Raw genomic sequence first — 21,216 nt, 5'->3', positions numbered from 1 at the left:
GCTGTGGTTTTGGTGGTGGTGAGGGGTGCTTGTTGGAATGAAAAAGGCACATTAGATGAGCTTTTCATGTAAATGCATGATTTCGTTAGCCAGCTTGAATTCGTAGAAAGGGTATGTAATTCAGTAACTCCCACGTAGTTTTGTTAGTTTTGTACCCTAATAAAATCATGAATGTTTATTTTGTTGATTTAAAGAAACATAATGCAAAAATTCTCTCTTTTTCTTTTCTTTTCTATTTCTTTTTTTTTTTAATGTATTAGTATTAATAGTTTCAAAGTGCCCTTTCTTGATGTTCTTGTCAGGAAGGCGGAGGTAACAACCTATTATTATGTACTCCATACCGAGCTGTTAATAGCTTTAGAGTCTTTTACAGGAATTCACCTGCTGCTCATAAAAACATTTATGTTGCTGTAGGAACTTCACCATATTGATGCATCTTGTATTTGCAATGACCTTGCACAAACTATCTGGTTTTCTTGCATATACTGCCAGAAGTATTAACACCTTGTATTAACACAATGGCAATTCTTTAGTGACTGAGACAGCTTTTCCTTTTGAAAAAAGGTATTGTCATCTGTCTTTAAATTTCTTTAATTTTTTTTCATATTTTTTGTTTGTTTTTACCAACTCCAAAAATATTATTTCTGTTGAAGTTAGTTAAATTAGAAATGGGCACTTCCCTGATACAAAAATAGGAACAAAACTTGCTTTGTCAGTTTTGAAAGTGTAAAATCAGCATTTTAGTTTACTTGTTAGATTGTTTACTTTGTCCTTTGAAATTCATGTTAAACTAATTGGAAAAAGATTTCCATTTTTGCTTTATACTCCTCTATTAACTCACTGAGGTGCTTGAAGAAAACATAAATTTAAATATGCTATATTTATTGTTGATGTAATGCCAGGATCTGCAGTATAGTCATGACCCCAGAGATTAATTCAGCCCTTTTGAGTTAACATTACAAGACAGATATTTGCTGTCTGCCTGCACTGAGACACCAAAAAAATGCACGCACATGCTCACAAATACACAAAGAATGTGATATTCCCATGACTTTTCAATAGCTATTGATATATTTATATCTGAAGAGGCTTGCATAATGAAAAATGCTACACAATCTCCAAGGATTGTCCCTATATATAGATCAGCAGGTTCCCTCTTGCCTCTCATTTATTATTTGTATTGGAGTGATTAAAGTCAAACTTTAGTTAGTGGCAGAGTTTGTATTTTAGAGCCAAAATTCTTCCTCCAGAATTGATTTTTGTTGGGTGGTGTTGAAATCTATATTAATATTGCCAACATTATTCTATAGTTATAAATCCTGATTTTCTCTGAAAAGCAAAGTAGTTGTTCCAAAGAACTGTATACACAGTTAGCATGTGAAAGACTCGTTATCATATAACATTCATGTAGATTTAAATTAATCCTAATGACTTCAGTCATTTATTCCAGATTCACAATAGCAATCTGAATAAATACTATGTATAAAAATAGGTATTTTGCTTACTTAAATAAAAGAAATAGCTTTATTAATACCACTGAACCACAGTTAATAGCTCTCGTATGTGTATCTATGAACCGAGCAAGCAACTATGAATAGTTTTGCTCTAAGTATGGCTTGTTTCCAAGATGTTGTATATCAGTAAGAATCTTTTCTGTATTTGCCAGGTAGAAAATATTCAGTAGCAAATGAAAACAGAAAAGCGTATATTAGCTTGCTCTTCTAAGAATAAAAGATATTTATGTAGAAGATTCAACCTAGCCTCAAACCACTCTTAAAATCAGCCCAGTCACTCTACTTGTCCTAACACCCTGAAAGGCTGAAACACATTTGAAAAAGGAGTTGGAAAGGGTTGTTGCCTCAAGAGGTGTTTTCGACAGTATGTAGTTTTCACAAGGGCATTTGTAAAAATGCATACGTTACACACAGCAGTTAAAATTTTCCAGCAAGGTGTTAAAAACCTGACAAAATGTCCAGCACAGAACAGGAGCCCTAATCAAAATCCTGGACCTAACTACCTACGGATATTGTAGGGATTCTGAAATTAGGTGAATTAAGCAGTTTTTGTCATCAGCACCATTAAAGCTGAGTTTTGTGTAGATGACTCAGTGCTGTACTACATTTTTAGGATTGGTAGATTCATTTGAATTTCACAGCTTTGAAAATATGTTGTGCTTTTTTTTAATCAAAATAGAGCATTGGCTACATTGTGTTGTAGCAAGTTACCATCATTGTAGAAGTCTTCTGAAAAACTGGATCATTGCTCTTGTATTGAAATCCCACTTCAGTTGTAAGATGCTTCTTTACGTTAAAAACATCTTCACACTTCAATGAGAAATAGAGGAACCACAATTTTGGGTTCTGCCCTGAAGGAATGCAGCAGTTTTGTGTGTACAGCATTACTGTGATTATACCAATGATGATAATGTTAGGCATGAGAAGATTGCCTGCCATATGTCTCAGGAACTTAGAGACCTTCAAGTATTTGGACTGTGGCTTTTTACATTACAGTTTTTTTACATCACATGAGTTGTCCCTTTTTATTATCTTTCCTCCAGGGTCTTGCATTTTCAATTTAAAAATTTCATTATCCAGTGACCTACTTCCCATCTGTAACTGGAAGTACTGTTCCTATGATATACAGAGATATGTTGAATTTGACTGAACAAACCACTGATATTCATGATTATTCACTATTTCTTATAGACAAGGAACTACACTATATTCAATGAAATCATCAAGAAGCAGATTTAAAACAAAAAAAAACCCAGTATTTTTAAAAAACAGTTTGTAATTAAACTTTTTGCCTAAGGATGTTTTGGAAGCCACAAGCAAAAGTGGTTCAAAAAAAAAAGAAGTAAATTCATGGAAGTCCATGAGCTGTAAAATGTAATGAAGCAAATTTAGTTAATTCAGAAACCCACTAATCTGCAGATTGCTGGACTCGGGGGCAGTGTTGAAGATGAGCATGGGGAGAAAGAGCTTGTACTGCTTATGTGGAGTCTCAAGTCTGCAGTGGCATATATAGGACCTGATTCTGAAATTTGAACTATGAATCTTATATACCAAATGAATGACTTGGGAATTAGCCCACTGGCTGTATGTACATAGTTCTCTGGGCTTGTTTCACAACAAAGTCAGTCACAGAAGGTTTCCAATCTTCAAACTTTGCAGGATTGCATCTGTTTCCTGTTGAGCTGTATTTGTCAGCAGGTTTATTATCTCATTATGAAGTACACCTTAGCATTAAGTATCTCAGAAGAAACTGTGCTTTACTGTTCAAAGATGACAGCAAAACTTTTGAATACTACATGAGTTGATTTTTACCTTTAGTAAGCTAGTTCATGCTTGCAGTACCTCCTTGCTTCTTCCCAAATGGAAAAGACAGTGCAGAGGAAAAGAAAATTGAGTGAAAAAATAAGAAAAATCTTGAGGGACAACTGGAGAGGCTGACATTTTTATATTCTGAAGTTCGAAAGACTCCTGGAGATACTGGTGCAGAGGTTTTCACTGGTAAATATTTTTAATTAGCAAACAAATGTTATCAGAGTAGCTCGTAACTGCTAGAAGATGGAATTTAATATCCATGCTTATCTGGCAATTCAAGCCACATTTCCCAGCTCCCTTTATTATGTTCTGAATTGTACCCTGTTCCATCACCAACTTAAGGCACAGACCTGTCTTTATCCCTGTCAGTTTAATCTCCTTGTCAGTATGATCAGCAGCGTCCTATTTACTGCCTTCGCACCAGGTGTTCCCGTTTGGCCTGCCATGTTAACCACACAGCTTTTGCTCTGCCCACCTCTCACCTCGCTGTGCTGGCAAGAATGTTAACACTGTTTTAGAGTCACCCTGTCCTCATCTCTCCTCATTTAATTTTCTCTTTTTCATGGTTCACCTCACATCAGCTCATTTCTGCCTTTCCAGGTATATAATCCAATTAAAATGAGGTTTGGCTGGGTTTTGACCTTTCCAAATTTTCTTTATGATTGGTTATCTGTTCTTCCCCTTTTCTTGTTGACAGCTTCACTTTATGTGTGAAGAAAGTGATGAGCTGACTGACAGGCAATCAAAATATAAAATATTGAAAGGCCAAACAGGTAAAGCACACTTTAGCATTTCAGCTCCCCAAACTTACATCTCAGATTAATCACAAGGGAGGTTGAGAAGGGAAGGGGGAAGATTACAACCTGAAGTGCCTGATGCCTTAAAATGCTGCAGGTTTCTTCTCTGAAGCAAAATAGTAGAGCCATCAGCAATTTTCTCTGTGGCCCTACTTTTTACTGTCAGAGTTTTCATCTTAGTTCAGGTTGGTCCTCAGATCTTTGTATTCACTTTTCTAAATTTACTTGAAGTTTGTTGGTTAGCTGGAAACCAACGGTACAAGATTTTTAGGAAGTGTTGTTTTAAGAATAAGAATGGTATCTTTGACTATTATTTCTATTATTGTAATTGCAATGATAATTTACTTAATCCTGTTGATCATATTGTAATCAGATAGTAATTAATGTTAGAAGCACATTTTTGGACCTTTGAGTCTTTTGTCGAATATCTTCCAAATATTACTGCTGGCGTTCATGCTAATAGATATACTATAGATCAAAACAGTATTCTAAGAGAAAATAAGGCACAAAATTAGTAAAGATAAAGAAGCTTTCAAAGACAGACCTTGAATTTCCCAGGTGTAGTTAATTTTACTGATTTCAGTGTAATTACTCCTCATCTACAACAATCTATGTAAGATGAGAAGCAAGATATGACTAGGGGCAATAGGCATTCAGAAATCATATTCTAGAAATATTTTATTGCAAAGAAAGAAAATAATTTTTGAGAATTATTTGGGACAAATTAGTTGTGAGAGGAATATAGGCAGCATAAATCCAAGGCAATTTTCATAAATTAGAGCTGTGGGGGCTATGTTTTTCTTGGAAAACACAGACAGTAAGTACAAACTTCACAGTTACCTGTTATTTGTCTTTAACAGATTCTATTTGAACTGATTAATCACATATTGACTATACCTAGTAATTACCTACTGTTTTATTCTAATGTGTATCGCAACATTAAAGTTCAGCTGACTCTGGAGGTAATTAAGTGCCATCATAGATGATTCCATCAGAAAAGTAAAGAAGAGGTTGGAGATTTCATTTCACAATGGACTAGAGCTATGATTAATAAAAATTCCTATCTTCCAGAATTGAGGCTATTCCTTCAAAATAATGATGCTTCCTCTGTAGGGTCACATTGTGTATATCCTTTAAACTGATGTATCTAGGAAAGAGGAAAAATGTGACCAAATGGTCTCATAAAAGATTCTTTTTCATTATTTGTGCTTTTATTTAAACATTGATAAGGTCTGAATCATGGAACTCTGAATCTTCTTTACTTTAATATGGTACTTATTCAGCTTTGACATTGTGCTTTAGTGTACAGGAGAAAGACCTGGTCCCTGTGGTATATAGATTGAATCTTCATTAGTATTTCTTTCTGTTAAGCGATAGCACTCCAAAAAGGCTAAGCAGGATTATATGGCTTAAGTACAGGATTTTCATGTTGGAGGACAATGGATATAAACTAGAAAATGTATTTGCAAACAGTTGATAGTAAATTCAGTTACTGTCTCCCTGGATTCTTTCCTCACACATACATTTGGAAGTTGTAGGTACACAATAAGTGTATTTTCAGCTGGCAGAAGCCTTTGAAAAACTCTTCTACCAGTGTCAGTTTAAGAAGGCTTTTCAGTTACTCGTGGGACTCAATGAACTGAATACCTTGATTGTCATTCGTAAAATAAGCTAGAGACAGAGCAAACTCCAAGAGAGTGGTAATTCCTGGAGCTCCCATTATATATTCTAAATGATAGAAAATTATATTTGGTTATCTTTTTCAATTGCTGAAATAAGGACTGATATTATTTTGGTTAGAGCTGTGTTTCTGTTTCCCACTCAAATATTAATGGTGACAAATCTTGTACGTCTGAACGTGCCTCGACTTTTATCAATGCTTTACTGGTAAACTTAATCCTGTAAAGGTTATTTGAGCACTATAAGCAAAATTCAGCATTCAGCTTTTATTTTCATTAATCTTTTTTTCTCACTAAACTCTTTTAGTTATATATACTGTTTCTCACCCATAGCTTCAGAATGTAAACTCTTTGATTGCAGTATGAGTCTAAACTGATAAAAAGTCATCACATTTTGGTTAGTCTTTATCAATATTTTATTTCAAACGTGCAGAAAGTCTTCATTTCTGTGCTGTTTCCCTCTGAAGTAAGGTGAGGATCAAATTAGAGAGCAGCATGTTCACATAGTTGTGGCCTGTGGAAGTTTATCTATTTGTTTGCAAGTGTTAATATCATCAGAGGGAATCCTCTTTTGAGCATATGAGAAAAATGGTAGTACTCATCACGATAATATAGCATCTGGATATTGAATGAATATGACATTCGTTAGTAAAGTAGCTACTTTCAGTGAGGCATAATAAAGAACTACCATTTAATTTGATGATGTCATACAGTGGAAATGTTTCGTTACAGCATATGTTGATGGGACAGATCCAGCTATTCTGGTGCATTGCAAAAGCAGAAAGTTTTTCATTATTTTTTATACTCTGGTCCTGCTACTCCATTAAATCAGTTTGTCTAGTCTTAGACCATTAGCACCATTGTAACTTCCATTCAGTCAGTCTATTTCTTGTAGATATGAAAAAAAGTCTTGACTATAAAGCCAAGTATAAAATTGGGATAGATACAAATTCAGATACTTATGCAGAGATGGCTGTAGGAAAGAATTTGATTCTGAAAGGTGCTCGTGTTCATGCAGAGACCAAACTGTTACGGATTTGTGAACACTGTCATAATCAGAACTGAATCCACAGACAAGAAGAATCACACAAGCAATAAGAAAAATACAATTTCCTTAGAAACAGAAATAGCATTTTCAAATTTCATAATATAACTCTGTTTAACTTGCATAGCTGGTCATAGGCTCTGTATTACATCGTGTAATAACATTGACATCACTTGTCATTTGAATTATGTTTATGTTTTAATTACACATTTTCACTAAGATAAATTTGCAGTAGGCTATAGAAGAGATCTTATGAATTTCCTCATATCAGATTCTGGCTAGTAGTTATATTAGTACATTATATTAGATAGAGTCTTTTAACTTAAGTTTAAACCCTCAGCCTCTGTGTTCTCAGAACTGCTTCTTGTGAGTCCTATGCCATCTTAAGATCACAAACACTGCTCTTATGCTAATGTGAAGGATTGGAGCATTTCTTGTACTTCTCCTTTTATATGAACTCTGAGCCATATACAATGGCCAACAGTTCACTTACTGCTTACATGCAATGGGAAACACACCCATATCAGTGAAACTCTTATTTTGCAGATTTTGTAGTAGTCCTCTGTCATTATCAAGAAATACAGAACAGATGTAGTGCTTGACATTTCCCATTGATCTTGGTCCCATCACTGTCCAGGTCAGAGGCCTATCACAGAGCGTACTATGGCTCCTTCCAGCCCACAAAACCATACTTCCTTTTAATGGAAAATAGGGTCCATGGCAGGGGGGCATGTGCATATGTTTGTATGTCTAAATTTTTCCACAATGTAAAATCAGGGTCTGCTAAAAGCATGCAGTAACATGCAGGAAGTACCTCCAAGTCCTGCAGTTTAAAATGCACTTTTTGAACCCAGAACCCATGCAAAAGTAAGTGCATATTATCTGTGGCAAGAATAAGACAGAGCACCCCATACTTCTCTGCAGACTAGAATTGTATTGTTCTATTCTGAGACCATCTTTAGCCTCCCTGGGAAAGATCATGGCAGAAGCAGTGGCCAACCTTGAGAGCCACCCCCATCAACCTCAAATTGTGTCTCTCTGTGGAAAGCTCTGGCTTTCCAGGTAGGCTGCAGATCTTGTCATTGTCATGAGAAGGAGTAATGGCAAAGCATCCACTCTCTGGAGAATTGTCTCCAATGTATGAACCCAGTATGTATGCATGTCTCCAATGTATGAACCCAGTCCAAAAAGGCTGATTTCTTTGTGTGAAACATTGATGTAAAACAATGTGAAGTTTCCAGCTGTTAATCATTTTGTCTTGAGTTTGAGCAACTGTTTCCTCCGGTACAGGCTTCTGAAGCTTTTTCTTCTCAAATGCACCAAGGTGACAGGCTCCTTTTCCCCTATTCGACTTGTAATAACAAATCCTACCTCCTTTCCCATATGACAGCAGTAATACTTTTATGATCGTGTACTCCTAGACATCATTTTTTGGTCTGTGTGATGGATGACGTAAGAGGCTGCTGAAAGGAAAGAAGAAAGGAGATGGGAGGGCACGGAGATGGGACCCCTCAGGGCCTCCTGCAGGCAGCCCCAGGCAGGTGGTGAGGGGGCAGCAAGCCAGACAACCCTTGGAGGTGACCAAAATACCTTCCACCACCCAGAAGGGACAGGCAGAGATGGCTCCCCCCAGGAAGCTGCTGTTAGCCACAGCCTGCCCATACAGACATAGGGACCCATTTTCTTGATTAAATGTTACCATCATAGTCCTTGTCACACTCATTATCTTTGACCAACTAAAAATAATAAATCATACTTGATAACTGCCTGTCCACATTCCTGGCTAGGGAGTCACTATACCCCAAATCCTGTGTTTTACACAAGCAGTAGTTAGCCTCTAATAACAGATATAACATAACGGATATAGCTCAGATTGTTGGTTTTTTTTCAGAAGTCATCCCCAGTTCTTTGCTACCACTGGCCTTGTTCTGCAGGCTTCAGGGAGTAAATCTTATAATTGGATCTTGGGGAGTCTCCATCAATTTTTGACAAAATTTCCGTTTCCATCCTCCTCTGAAGGAACTTGTTTCTTTTTACGATTCCATCAAATTATTCTGAAACTTTATTTCTGCAATCTATCCAGCAGGTCAGAAAAAACAGTAATTTGTTAAATGCTTAGAACTTGATTTCAAGCAGCAAGGTAGTCTGGGGAAAGGAAATGGCTTGCAACTATTACATCATATAGTGAAATCCCTTAGGTGCTGGTCTCCTCTTTACCTTACAGGTTGCAGATCCTAAATAAAAATTTCCGGAGCATTCCAGAGTGTAAAGTCTCTGCCCACCTATGCCCGAACCATGACAGATGGAGCACGTAGTACTTGCTAAAACTTTGAACTGAAGCATACTAATCTGAATCTGAATCTGAATTCTCTCAGTGCCAGGAGGCGCATAAGGCACGAACATCGTTCTTCCACTTCGATCGGTCTGCGGCTGCGTGCTCTGGAGTCACCCAAGGGCCACAGCACAGTCTTCTGTTGTTTTTTTCCTCAAGACATGACCGATCCAGTTCCATCTCCTCCTCCTCACTTCATTACTGATTTTCTCCATCTCCGAGTTGATGTTTGTTGTTTCTGCAACTTTTTTTTTTTTTTTTTTTTTCCCCCCGGGAGGAGGTAGTTGGCCTCCTGCCCAACCCCCATGACTTGGAGGGCCAGTGGTTTTTCTGTCAGGGTGGCCTTCCCTTAGGCTGCGTTGGTTCGCGGCACCTTCTTCAATTTTATCTGGTGCACCCTCCAGAGAGGGATCCTCTATCCACCACCCAGGGGATGCGCCTTCTAGCTGTGCAGCCCCAGCCGAAGGGGGGCTTATATATTAGTATGCCGAAGCATACTAATACCTGTATAAAAAAAGCATTTGCTGTTTGTATAACCTTTAATGAACATATCCAGAATCTTTCCTTCACTGGATGTCCTGTCTTTACCTGGACTGAAGTGGAGAAACAGAGTCTTGTATTGGTATTGTATTTAACAGGCAAGACCGCAAACATTGAGCCATACCTATGATTCAGTGTGGTCTTAGGATAGTGCAAAATCAGGTGGTTTCTTTTTTTTTTTTTTTTTTTTTTTTTCTCTTCTTCTTCTTCCTAATTCTTAGATTTATTTTTGAGCTGATTGCTAGCTGGTGTTGAAAGACTTTGCCTCTTTGGGCAGAAATGTACGTACTTTAGTCAGCAGCTTCATTACTAAATAAATTCAAGTCTTGTGCTCTCCAAGTTTGCATATGCTGGCTAAGTTACATGTTAAGTTATATGACCCCTCTACACATGGAAGTCCCTGGAAGTTGCACAGATAACAAGGCTATAGAACAGAAATTAGCTATTATGGCACACTGAATGTTTGTGAAATGTCCGTAAAGTACTATGAAAACTCCTCTGTATGTGTAGGAGGTCTCTATTTCCTTACAAATCTGAGTATTAACTTATTATACCTTTTTTTCTCACATACATGCTATTTTTCAAGTTGAAGCAAGCTTAATCACAAAAAAAAAAAAAAATCCATCACTTTAATAGGTTGGCCTTCTGTCAGAAGAAAATAGATATTTTCTGAAATTTCTAAAAAAAAAAAAGTATGTCTAAAATCCACTAACCTGTTCAAGGTGAATTTATAACATTTCAAGTGATTGGGAGAAATCTTCTGATAGTTATAGAAATTGTTAGGTGGTATGTTAATTGTAGTCTCCATCCATAAAATTACATGTACACTGTGTCTTACTATTTCAGTTTAAATATATACTTCTTCGTGCTTCAGAATTTGGTAATAGACTGTAGAACAAATCAACAACTCTTACTATAGTTTCTCAAATTATTTCCACTGTTTGAAGAGAGCAATAAATGCAATTATTTTAGATATTGGTCATTGTTGCCTTCCTTCTCCTCCTTCACTTAACAGAATCATTAGATTATTTTTGTGTGTTTGTTTTTTAATTTGGTTTTCTTAGCCATCTCCTTGCATGCATACTGGGGGAATACTGATATACCTCCTGCTCTATGCCAATGTGACTTTTTACACCATGACTGAAGTTGACTCAGCATGTTTTATATAAAACTGTTTGTTTTATATAAAAAATATATGTATGTTGCTCGGAAGAGGTTGAGTCCAACAGAGTCTAACTAACACCTATTCTTCTTCTGATTATCTCTCTTCTGTGAACCAGATTGTTTCCTTCTTAACAGGCTGGAAGCACCCTTTGAATAACTTATACATACTCTAATATTACTGCATGGTATAATAAATATATATGGTGCCCTATGGGTATCACAGTTGGATTGTTAAACATATGCCAAGGACATTTCTGCTCATATGTCATTTTGGAGACAAATCCTGCTGCAACAAAGTAAAGCTAGCCTTAAGGAACCATATAAAATATTACAGATTACTGATTTATCAAGTGACAGTAACTAATGACAGGGGATAAACTCTCTTCTTTTAAGTCATCCCCTCATGTAAAAGTATCATCAACAACCTGTCTAGCAAAGCAACACTTAGTTTTTGCACAGCAATTGAAGTGGCTGGTCTCCATACTACAGCAGCTGGTCTGGAGTGGTAATTCCCGGTAATCTCTGCACACCATAATTCTCAGTGATCTCTGCAAGAGTCAGGAATTCTCAGCAGATACCCAGGATCAACTGCTAGGAGATAAACAGAGCACTTTTGCAGAGAGTGTTTCTCCTTATGGAGCGTGAAAAGGAATTTCATGTGCAACTCTATTACAGCTACCTGGAAAGAGAAATTAAGTTCAACAGCAGTGAAGCAGTTGAACCATGCTAGAAGTTTACAGACTTTAAAGAAAAAGTTAATTTTTATTTTCTTTCACCCACAGGTCTACCCACGGATAGCGCCGGCATTTTGGCACTACCTGCGGGTAGAAGTGAGTAGCGGGTATTTGAATACTCCCCACATCTTTACAGCTTACTAGTATTTACTGACCTCCTAGTTTGTCCATTGTGCAAAAATACTTAGCTACCATTCTAGCTGCCATTTTCTGTGAATGTAGTCTTGTACTAATTCCATATTGTTCTGACTACAGTGTAATTACTAACCCAAGACACAAAGATGTGATGTGTTTATATGCAAGATTAAAGATGAAAAATTGAAATCTAAGTCAAGGCCATATCATACATTATGACTATAGCACAAAATCAAAGTACAGAAATCCATACCTGCACCTCCTTTTAGAAACACATTTTACATTCATGAGAAGAATGTGGAGCTTCATTTCTGCTGTATCATTTTTGCAAAGTTTGTACAACTCAACTTGATATCATTTCTCCCCTCTTTTGTCCCTCAGGAGCATGAGCAGCTCAGCTATTCTTCCACAAGGTCCAAGGCTCCAAGTGTTATCATCACAGGTCTCAAGCCAGCCACCAAGTATATATTTCATATCAGAGTCAGGACGGCAGCAGGATACAGCGGCTATAGCCAGAAGTTTGAATTTGAAACTGGAGATGAAAGTAAGTTTCACTGAAGGGAAAAAAAATCAAATACAAAAGAAGTAGCATCTAATTCTAAAACAGTGAGACACTGAGTTTGAATGGCTGAACCCATACCATTTGCTTTTCACAAAATGACCACTGCTGTATGATAAAAAACAAGTAAGCCTCAGCCTCGCACTTCTGGATTTATAAAAACAAATAGAAATTTTAGGCCAACACTTCAACTGAAGGAATGTTTTCTTCTGCAAAATTTCCATATGGGTCCCTTCCAACTTGAGATATTCTATGATTCTATCGATGATCCTTTCTTTACTTAAAGAAGGTCTTCCTTTTTGACATCTAGAAATACCCTGAGTCAGGCTTTACGTAAGTCCAGCAGCTTCATGCAATCTCCCAGAACACAGTGGTGGAGTCTTTTCTCTGTAGTTTTTAGTATTCCTAGACTCTACAAATTAAAAAAAATGAAAACTTTTATATGCGTTTCCATCAACCAATAAGCCTACTAAATTTGCGAGTAAGAAGCAAAAAGGCTACATATTCCTACAGAATATGCAAAAAGGCTTGATGCTATGTATGATGTTCATGCTCTGAACAATTTTATATTTAAGTCATGTATTGCCCTCCATGTTCAAAGAAACTGCAAACAAGGTATTTACAAGCATTTGAGATAAAATTAGAGTAGTAGATACAACACTAAAACACTCCATTAATGAAATTACTTTAATTAAGCGATTATGTATAGTATGTTTTTCATTAGTGTTTTAGAATTCAAGTTGCTTAAGCGAAAGTACAGACTCAAAACTATATAAGTGTTTTCAAGAGCACCCATGGGTTTGTGTTCCATTTTCATTGCTTCTTAACTTCTATTTCAAAAATGTTTTAGGGATAGATTTCCAAGTGCTTAATGCCTAATTGGACTTTTTAAAATTTTCTGGGTACTTAAGCCAATTGATTTGAATAGGAGTTGAGCACTTGGGTGCTTTCAAGAATTCCATCTTCTGATGCAATAAATACTAAGCTTTAGGCACCCAGGGACATAACTCTTATCAAAAGCAAATGGTATTTAAACCTCTACGAGCCTATGTCATGTTTGTGAAAATGTGCCTTACTCATCTAAATCAGGAAGGCTGTGGTTCCAGTGACGTTTCTCTCATTGGCACTGCTGATAGAAACATCTCCCGGGAGTGATATTCCACCCACTCCTTCCCAGCCCCACATCTCCTTCTCAGTTGCACTAATGCAACTGGCCCTTGGGCTGCATGGTGAGCTAGAGCTCGCAACACTCTTAAACATTTATTACCTCTATTACTTCTAAGCACTCAGTGTGAATCTTGATAGTGAAACATAAATACACATTATATGTTTGCTGTTTACCAACATGTATTGCTTAAACTTGTGCCTGACTAAAAGTATTTGATTTGTTATAAATATAAATCATTGTGTGATTGAAAGGAAGTGTGAATAGAAGAGGGTTTTTTATGATCAATTGAGATGGAGGTCGAGAGAAATTCTGCTGCTGTTTGAAATGGCACCTGGAGCTAGATAAAGACTTCGGTTTAATTAAAAGAGTAGTTCAAAGGACTGTGGACTTATTCAAATATTTATACAGTACTGCTTTAGATTTCAAAGGGGAAAAAAAAAAGCAAAGTAAGTGCCTGCTGGTAAATATTACTTATTTCAAATTGAAGCAGTATTCAGTGGCCAGTCAAATGATGCCTTGTTACTCTCCAAATATCACATGATTATGGTCATTCATTTGTACCCCTTTCATAACACAGGCCAAATGTCTGTAACTCTGTAACTTTTCCAGACAGCTAATGACAATACATTGAAATGTAACATCTACCGTATGCAAATAGTCTTGATTTAAAGTCTTCCAGTAATGGGGAGCTCACCATATTTATAGGTAGATAGTGCCAGTGCTTAAGCCTTATAATTAAAAATTAGCACCTTATTTCTAGCCTGATTCTTTTTTATTTAGCTTTTACCTTGTGACCCTTTTTTGCCAAATTAAAAGCCAAATACTATCAGAAATCTCTTCCTCATCTAAATGTGCGTATGCCATTTTTAAAGAATTCTCTTGTCTTTCCCATAAGTGATATAAATGCTCTCTCTCACTCCAACAAAAACGGCTTTTCCAAACATTGAATCATTTTGTAGCTCTCCAAAATTTTAACATCCTTTTTGAAGTATAACATCAGAGCTGAACCTGATACTGAATTAAACTGGAAAACTAAATCTGTTTATGAAGCCATAAACAGACCTAACACCATTTACCTCCTTATAATTCAGTTTTCTATTACTTATAGGTCTAAGCACTTGCTGCCTGAACTACAGCATTGTCTTACATACCTGAATAACTAGAACATAGCAACACCTTTGTCAGCACCATTGTATTCCAAGATACTGACCTACATTTAGATGGAGGGATCGGGGAGGGTTGTGTTAAGACATGGACTGCATAGTTACATCAGTACATGTAAATGTTAATTCACCCTTGCTGGCATGCATCTATCTTACAAACCCGTCCAAATCAAGCTGTGTAGGAATCTATCTTCATCAGTTACTACTCTGGCAGTATGCAGCTCAGCTGAAAATTTTCTGATTTTTTAATATATATTCTTCTCAATTATTCTGAAAGATACCAAATAATATTAGACCAAGGCAGATTATTACAGCTCCCTCCATCCCTACCCATTAGAAACAAGTTACTTGGTGAAAATTCCACATTTGCAATTACTTTTTGTGGTCTTTCTGCTAGCCAGATTTTAATCAATTTAATGTGAGCTATACTGATTTTATATAAAGTTAACGTTTTCATCAGAAGGCCAGGAAGAGTAGAGTCTTAAAAGTCTGTATTGTCAACAGAAAGCTTATCAACCAACAATCTCATTGAAATGACAAAAAATATTTCATGTGTTTGATAAAAATCCTTCTCAACTGACATTTGCTAGTAACCTCCTTCAGCTCTACCAGTTGTACCTGTTATAATCTTAACATCTAATGAAGAATTCCAGGACAAGGTGCAGGTGAACATCCAACGTTATTCCATTTACCCTCCTTGAATATTGACATAATTTGTTAATAAATAGTGGTAAAATGAGCAATCCAAAATTAGGATTTTTCTTTAAAGTGATAGATAAGTTGTAAAAAAAGTAATGGTACATCAATTGTGAGACATGTATATCAATGTCCTAAACCATACTGTCCTTGGCGGGACCGTGCTGTCATGCCTTCTCCAGTTTTCTGGTTGAAACACTATCTGTGCCACTTCACTTACATAGGATAGAATTAGATACATCCTTACTAGGAACACCAAGACATTTTGGTATAATTATTAATGGTGGTGCATGAAGCAGAAAGAAGGCCAGCTCTGTAGGAGAAATCGAAAAAACAGTTAGTTAATTATGCAATGCTGATCTGCTTTTTGGGAAGCATCCTCACTTACTGACCAGCAGACTGAGGCAGCCATTGCTTGGGGAGCATGTTGTTGTGGAACTCTCCTCCCTGCTGCAGAGACCAATAAATGGAACATCTGAAAGAGTAAAATTTGTACTTTCTTTGTGAAAGGAAATGGAGTTACCTAGAAAAGTCAGAAAAATTCTCTTCAAGGAAGCAGGGATGAATGAATGGATGTTGTCAGGCATTTGCTCTACTGTTAAAGCTAAGAGGCTGCTGCTGGGAAATGTCATACCTTTGCAAAGCATAGTAACTACTGCTTTTGACCATGTTACTTATCGTCATTTTATTCGGTCTCCCTGTTTCAACACCTTACAAGCAAAACCCTTCTAGCAAAGCTGCCAGGGTTTCACACGCTCCAGCACACACAGGCATACGACTGCTCTGGCTATAAATTGAAGCACAACCTCCCTCGTAGTTCCTGCTTTTATGTATCAGGAGTACCAACTATCTGAGTCACCACAAAAAACTCTGGTCCTTTCTAGGGTAGAATAAAATGTATTCTGAGAATAAAAAAGCATTTGTTGCAGGGCAAACATGCTGTAATCCCTAACTCTTTCCTCTCTCCCTCTCTATTTTTCTCTCTCTTTCCTCTAACTAGCTGTTTACAGAAGAATTTTTTTGTTTTGTTCCTTTGTTTGTTTGTTTATTTGTTAAATTAATGATTCAAAGCATTCTTTTTTCCTGGAAGTTTTTTACTATATCACCTCTGAGGCCCTTGTGCCTAGAGGAATTTGCAAAATATTGAACAATTTACAGCTGCTAGGCAGTGCAGTGTTTTCATGCTGTAGCTCTCTAGTGCAGGGCTTGTTCTAAAACCAAGGGTATTTTCCATGTCAGCCTTCCCACCATTAAGGAAAAAAAATCTGAAAGGGAACTAGTTGGCTTGTTCCAGAAGGGGCCTAAGGGGCAAACTAGCGTGTGTGCAGTGTGAACTAGTGCTTGGGCTGAACAGAGTGATGAATGTAAGCGCATGATGATTTTTAATCCAAAAGCAATGTAGACTTTTGTATGCTTCAAATAAATCATATTAACAATAAAAAAAAAAAAAGTTCAGAAATGCTGATACAATACCTGATTAGGTGTTTTATAAATTTGTCGACTGTGAAAAGTTAATTGGCCTGAAATCCTGATCTTCATGAAACAATAACTTTAATTTCTTTACTACAGGCACAGGTGGTGACTTCTTTGTATTGCCAGATCTGCTGAATTCTCACATTCTTCCTCCTCTTCCCACATCCACAAAATCTATCTTTAACTTTTCAGCCTCAAATCATGCTATTTTGGATTTGCCACCAGATGTGATTTAGACCCTGAGCTCCATTCTTTCCAGAACTGCAAAGCTCAAGAGTGGGGTCCTGAATCATTGATTCTGATAGAGGTCCAATATTGTTTCAAGCACATGCTCTGATTCATGCCCTGACAGAGAAGCCATCCCTAGGATTTTTAGAAATACATTGAATTACCAATGCAAAATTGAGATTTTTTTGTTAGAATGTTTGATGTTTTGACAATAGTAAATTAAATTTCTGTTTGAAACAAACAAATGAGATGGCACATATCTTATATTCAGAAACTGTCTTGCTGGATGTCCCCCCATGTCTGCCTAGTCCTACTGTTCATTCAGTAGTGGTCAGCACTGGATACCTCAGAATGTCTCATTTTAGTCTTGAAGTATTTCCTTACTGTGTTTTGTATTTTCAACCATTTGTTCTTCAAATTTGACTTTGGCCTATCTGATTTCTCTACTCTATGTGCCCAGAAGCCCCAAAGACTTTACTTTTCCCCTGCATTTCCTAAACAAGAGCAATATCCTTGCTCACCTCTCAAACTGTTTGCACAATCATCCACTGGTCAGGAAGCTAATGTTAGGGGCAACACTTGGAAGAAGGCTTTTCAAGTGAATACATACCAAAAAGTTTTACATTCTTATGCTAGTGGTGGCATTATTTTTCCCTTTTAAAAGTCCTTTTTAAGGTTGCCTTTCCATTGCCTCCTTCCTTTCCCACGTTCCCCCTTAGATTGGAGCCCATCAGCTCACTGGAACACAGGAACTGCAGCACTTCTGAAACTCTAAAGGTTACCCTAATTAGACTTTATATTTTTCTTTCCAATTGTTCTTAAGCACTGTTGTTTACAATGCCTTGTAAATCCATCTGACAGCCAGTTCCTGCCTATTAGAGCTCCAGTTCTCACTGTCCAGACTTATCTATCTTGCAGCTACTCAGTATTATCTGTCTAGCTGTCTTTCTGTCACTTCTTTATCTTTCAGTCTGCTGGAAGGTCCACTGCCTGATAGATGTCAAATTGAAATAACTAAAGGATGTAGCTAAGAGACAGAAGTGAGCTGTGATTAGGGCTTCCAGCCCTTTTATACCAAATACACAACCTTTTTAAAGATTTTGGAGAAATTTGCTCAAAGAAAAGAAAGTAGAACAGAGCCAGAAAATTCTCTCTGTCTTTCATCCTCTTGCACAGTGACTAAAACGTCTGCACCATTTCTTCCAGTCTGCCCAGTGAGGAAGTGAAGAAGCCTCAGGGTATTTCCCTTCAGCCCAGAGAGGAGGGAAAGTGCAGCTCCTTCTCCACACATTTGGGTGAAGAACCCAGAGAGGAGCTGAGATAGGGCGTGGATGTAAAGAGTAGATGGTGGGGGCAGAACTGACACCAGGGTAGATGCAGAAGGGATTTCTGGGCATGGTGTTAAGCAAGGAAGCTGGAACAATGCAGTCAGACACTCTAAATGTCATTTCAGGCATATAACCTGAGTTTAGCATGAAGAGTAACTGGAGTGAAGAGTTAATCTGGATAATACGCGTCTGGGAACATGTATGATACATGCTGCAGTTTTAAAATCAAATCACCACTTTGACTAATCACATTAGTTGCAGCTACAATATGTTTGAAGAGTTTTGACACCCAAACATTATAGTATACTATCTAATCATCTGCTGGCATAAGTAATAATTTCTCCCTTTTCCTTGTCTTATGCTACTCATTTTTTAAAGTATGTTTTTGTCAAAATGAACTTACTGAGCAAACAGGCAGAGAGAAGGAAACATACTACCAGACAAAACAGCCAGCCCAGTTAGATAGGTACTAAGCTCCCTTATGAGTCTTAATACTGCTAGTGGTTTACATATTCCTGTTGCACCAGCACTTCCTCGTCCCCTTGCCTATCAACTTTAACTATCAAATGGAGCATGGCCCCCTACATGATGCAGCCACATTCATCCCTGTGATCACAGAGCTACTAATCATCCCTGCACTGGATGGATTTGTGTGGCATGTAGTTGGCAGATACGAGACCATGCACTGGACAGCGTAGAGACAACAAAATACTGATTTTAGCGTTACGAATGCTGGCCATGTTGTCTAACAAATGAGATTCTGGAAAAAATGCTATGTACTTCTATGATTAAATGCAGCACTCTAATACGTTCACACAAAGAGATGAAATAAGGTTGCAGGAACTTGCTTGGCTTTGCAGCCTATCATAATTGTTTTTTAAACTGAGTTTTTCTGTCTTGCATAATTAAGAATAGTCCTGAGAAGAAACACAGGGTAATATACCAATATGCACAGCTGATGGAGAGGAAAAATGAAGGAAGAAAAAGCAGGAAACAACAAAAAAGATTCAAGAACACGCACAACAGAAAGAATACCTGTTAAAGCTCTTATTATTTACAACTTGAACTTTACCTTAAGGGAAAGCTGGAGGAATGAGAAAAGAACAGAAAGATTGAGGGACATACTGAATTTAATTTAGAATGGCAAAATGCTGTAAAAATTTTAATTATTGAGTGTCCCTGATTACTATCTTCTCACTGCCCAGATAGTGTTTTATGGAACCTTTTACCTGTGTGTGAGGAGTCTGTGTATGTGCATGCACATGTGCTTATATATGTGTTGTTCACTGCACTGTGCCTTTATTGATTTCTAGAAGGATCACTTCAAGCAAAAATAAGTACCTCCATCATTTTGCCTTACCTGCCTCTCTGTCAGTTTTTAACAAATCCACATTTTCCAGTTATGCTTGTCTGTCATTTGACATTTTTATCTGACAAGTAAATTAAGGTCATCAGGAAGTTTCAGGCTTGAAAGCCCCTTATAGTGATTTGGCTACTTGAAAAAAAAATCCTAATATATTAGGCTCTGGCACCTCTGCCAACACAATAAAACACAAACAAGAGAAACAGAATGATCACTTTTTAAGTACGTACACTCTCAGCTAAAAATCATATTGCTTAGAGGTGGAAAGAACTAAGTCAGTCTGGAATTTCTCCCCTTCATGAATTTGACTCTGGCTCCTGATAGAAAATATATGTTATTAAACTGATAGATTGCATTCTGTTTTAGCTAAAACACCAAGAAATGGCAGCTCCATTGAGCAGAAATGATCCAGGCCACATGACTTTCTTCATTGAAAAAGCTGCAGAGTGCTTCTTTGTACCATGGAATCAGTCCCTACATTTGCAACTTTAATTCTCATGAATAAGGGCCCTGGATTGTCTCCCTGGAAATGAATGTCTGTTGAAGAAAACCACAGCTAATTTATATGAGCCTATGCTTTGCTTTTCTCCTGCTGAATTCACTATTTTTGCACACCTCTTTTTCCTATCAAAAAAAAAAAAAAAAAAAGGGCTGCAGTTTATCCTCTCACTTCCATTGCAGAGATGGGCAAGATGGACTCCTCTAAAACCTCCTTCTCCATTTACAACTTCAAACTGTGCCTGGCTGTAACAATCTTTGCAACATTTAGCACAACCCCTGCTAGTCTGAAAACAGTATTCAGCATTTGATTTAGAGAGCCTGTTATTATTTGCATTGTTACTTGTGTGGCATGATATTTGTTATGTTGTATTTTTCCAACTAAATCTGACCCTGTGGAATATAACACAATGTAGAGCTAGGATCCACTCCCATAATATCACTAGATACCATTTTGGAGATTAGCTATTCAGTGAGTATTTGCTACATCATTTATTGGAAGATATATATATTTATCTTGTCTGTGGAGAACTTATGACCACAGATACTGTAATTTGCTGCCTGTGCATATCTCCATTAAATTATATGGACAGAAACCTAATGGCAGAAATTTAACAAGTTGTTTTTGCTGAAAATTTGACATAAACTACTATTGTTTTTATTTGCTTTACTACTATTACAAAGCTAGTTTATACAGCTAATTTCTAAACCACTCACAAATATTATTTCAAAGCCAAATGTTTTTCTTGGAAAGAGCATTTTATGAGGCTTTGGGCAGCAATGTGTGCATTGTATTGGGCTTCATCAACTGCAAAGTGACAGAATCTAGCCTGCTGAGCTTTCTCTTTGCAGCAACCTAGGTGATTTCCCTAAGCTTTAATCATCTGGTGCCTAAAGAAAGCTGAAGATTTTGCCTGTAGACCAGTTTGCAAGTTTACAAAATCAAAGTTGCTTTCCTGATAAATCTAAATTTAATTTTCTTTTCTAC

At 37.1% G+C, this 21,216-nt stretch overlaps 1 protein-coding gene across 2 annotated transcripts in view; it reads left to right on the top strand.

Annotated features, from left to right (window-relative positions):
- EPHA6 (EPH receptor A6) overlaps window positions 1-21,216 on the top strand; it is a gene marked incomplete at both ends in the record, with an annotated part of 510,935 nt that overhangs the window by 366,571 nt on the left and 123,148 nt on the right. Inside the window, 3 exons of one of the 2 annotated variants that reach the window (XM_082332767.1) lie at window positions 11,666-11,713; window positions 12,134-12,296; window positions 17,704-17,802. In XM_082332767.1, the coding sequence (XP_082188893.1) occupies window positions 11,666-11,713; window positions 12,134-12,296; window positions 17,704-17,802 (310 nt within the window). The remainder of the gene's footprint in view (window positions 1-11,665; window positions 11,714-12,133; window positions 12,297-17,703; window positions 17,803-21,216) is intronic. The other variant, XM_082332768.1, reaches the window with a different exon arrangement.

The sequence above is a fragment of the Platalea leucorodia genome (genome assembly GCF_965183815.1).
Source record: "Platalea leucorodia genome assembly, chromosome: 2".
NCBI lineage: Eukaryota > Metazoa > Chordata > Aves > Pelecaniformes > Threskiornithidae > Platalea > Platalea leucorodia.
The sequence above is the reverse complement of the archived record's forward strand: the minus strand, read 5'-3'. Positions and strand labels throughout refer to the sequence as shown.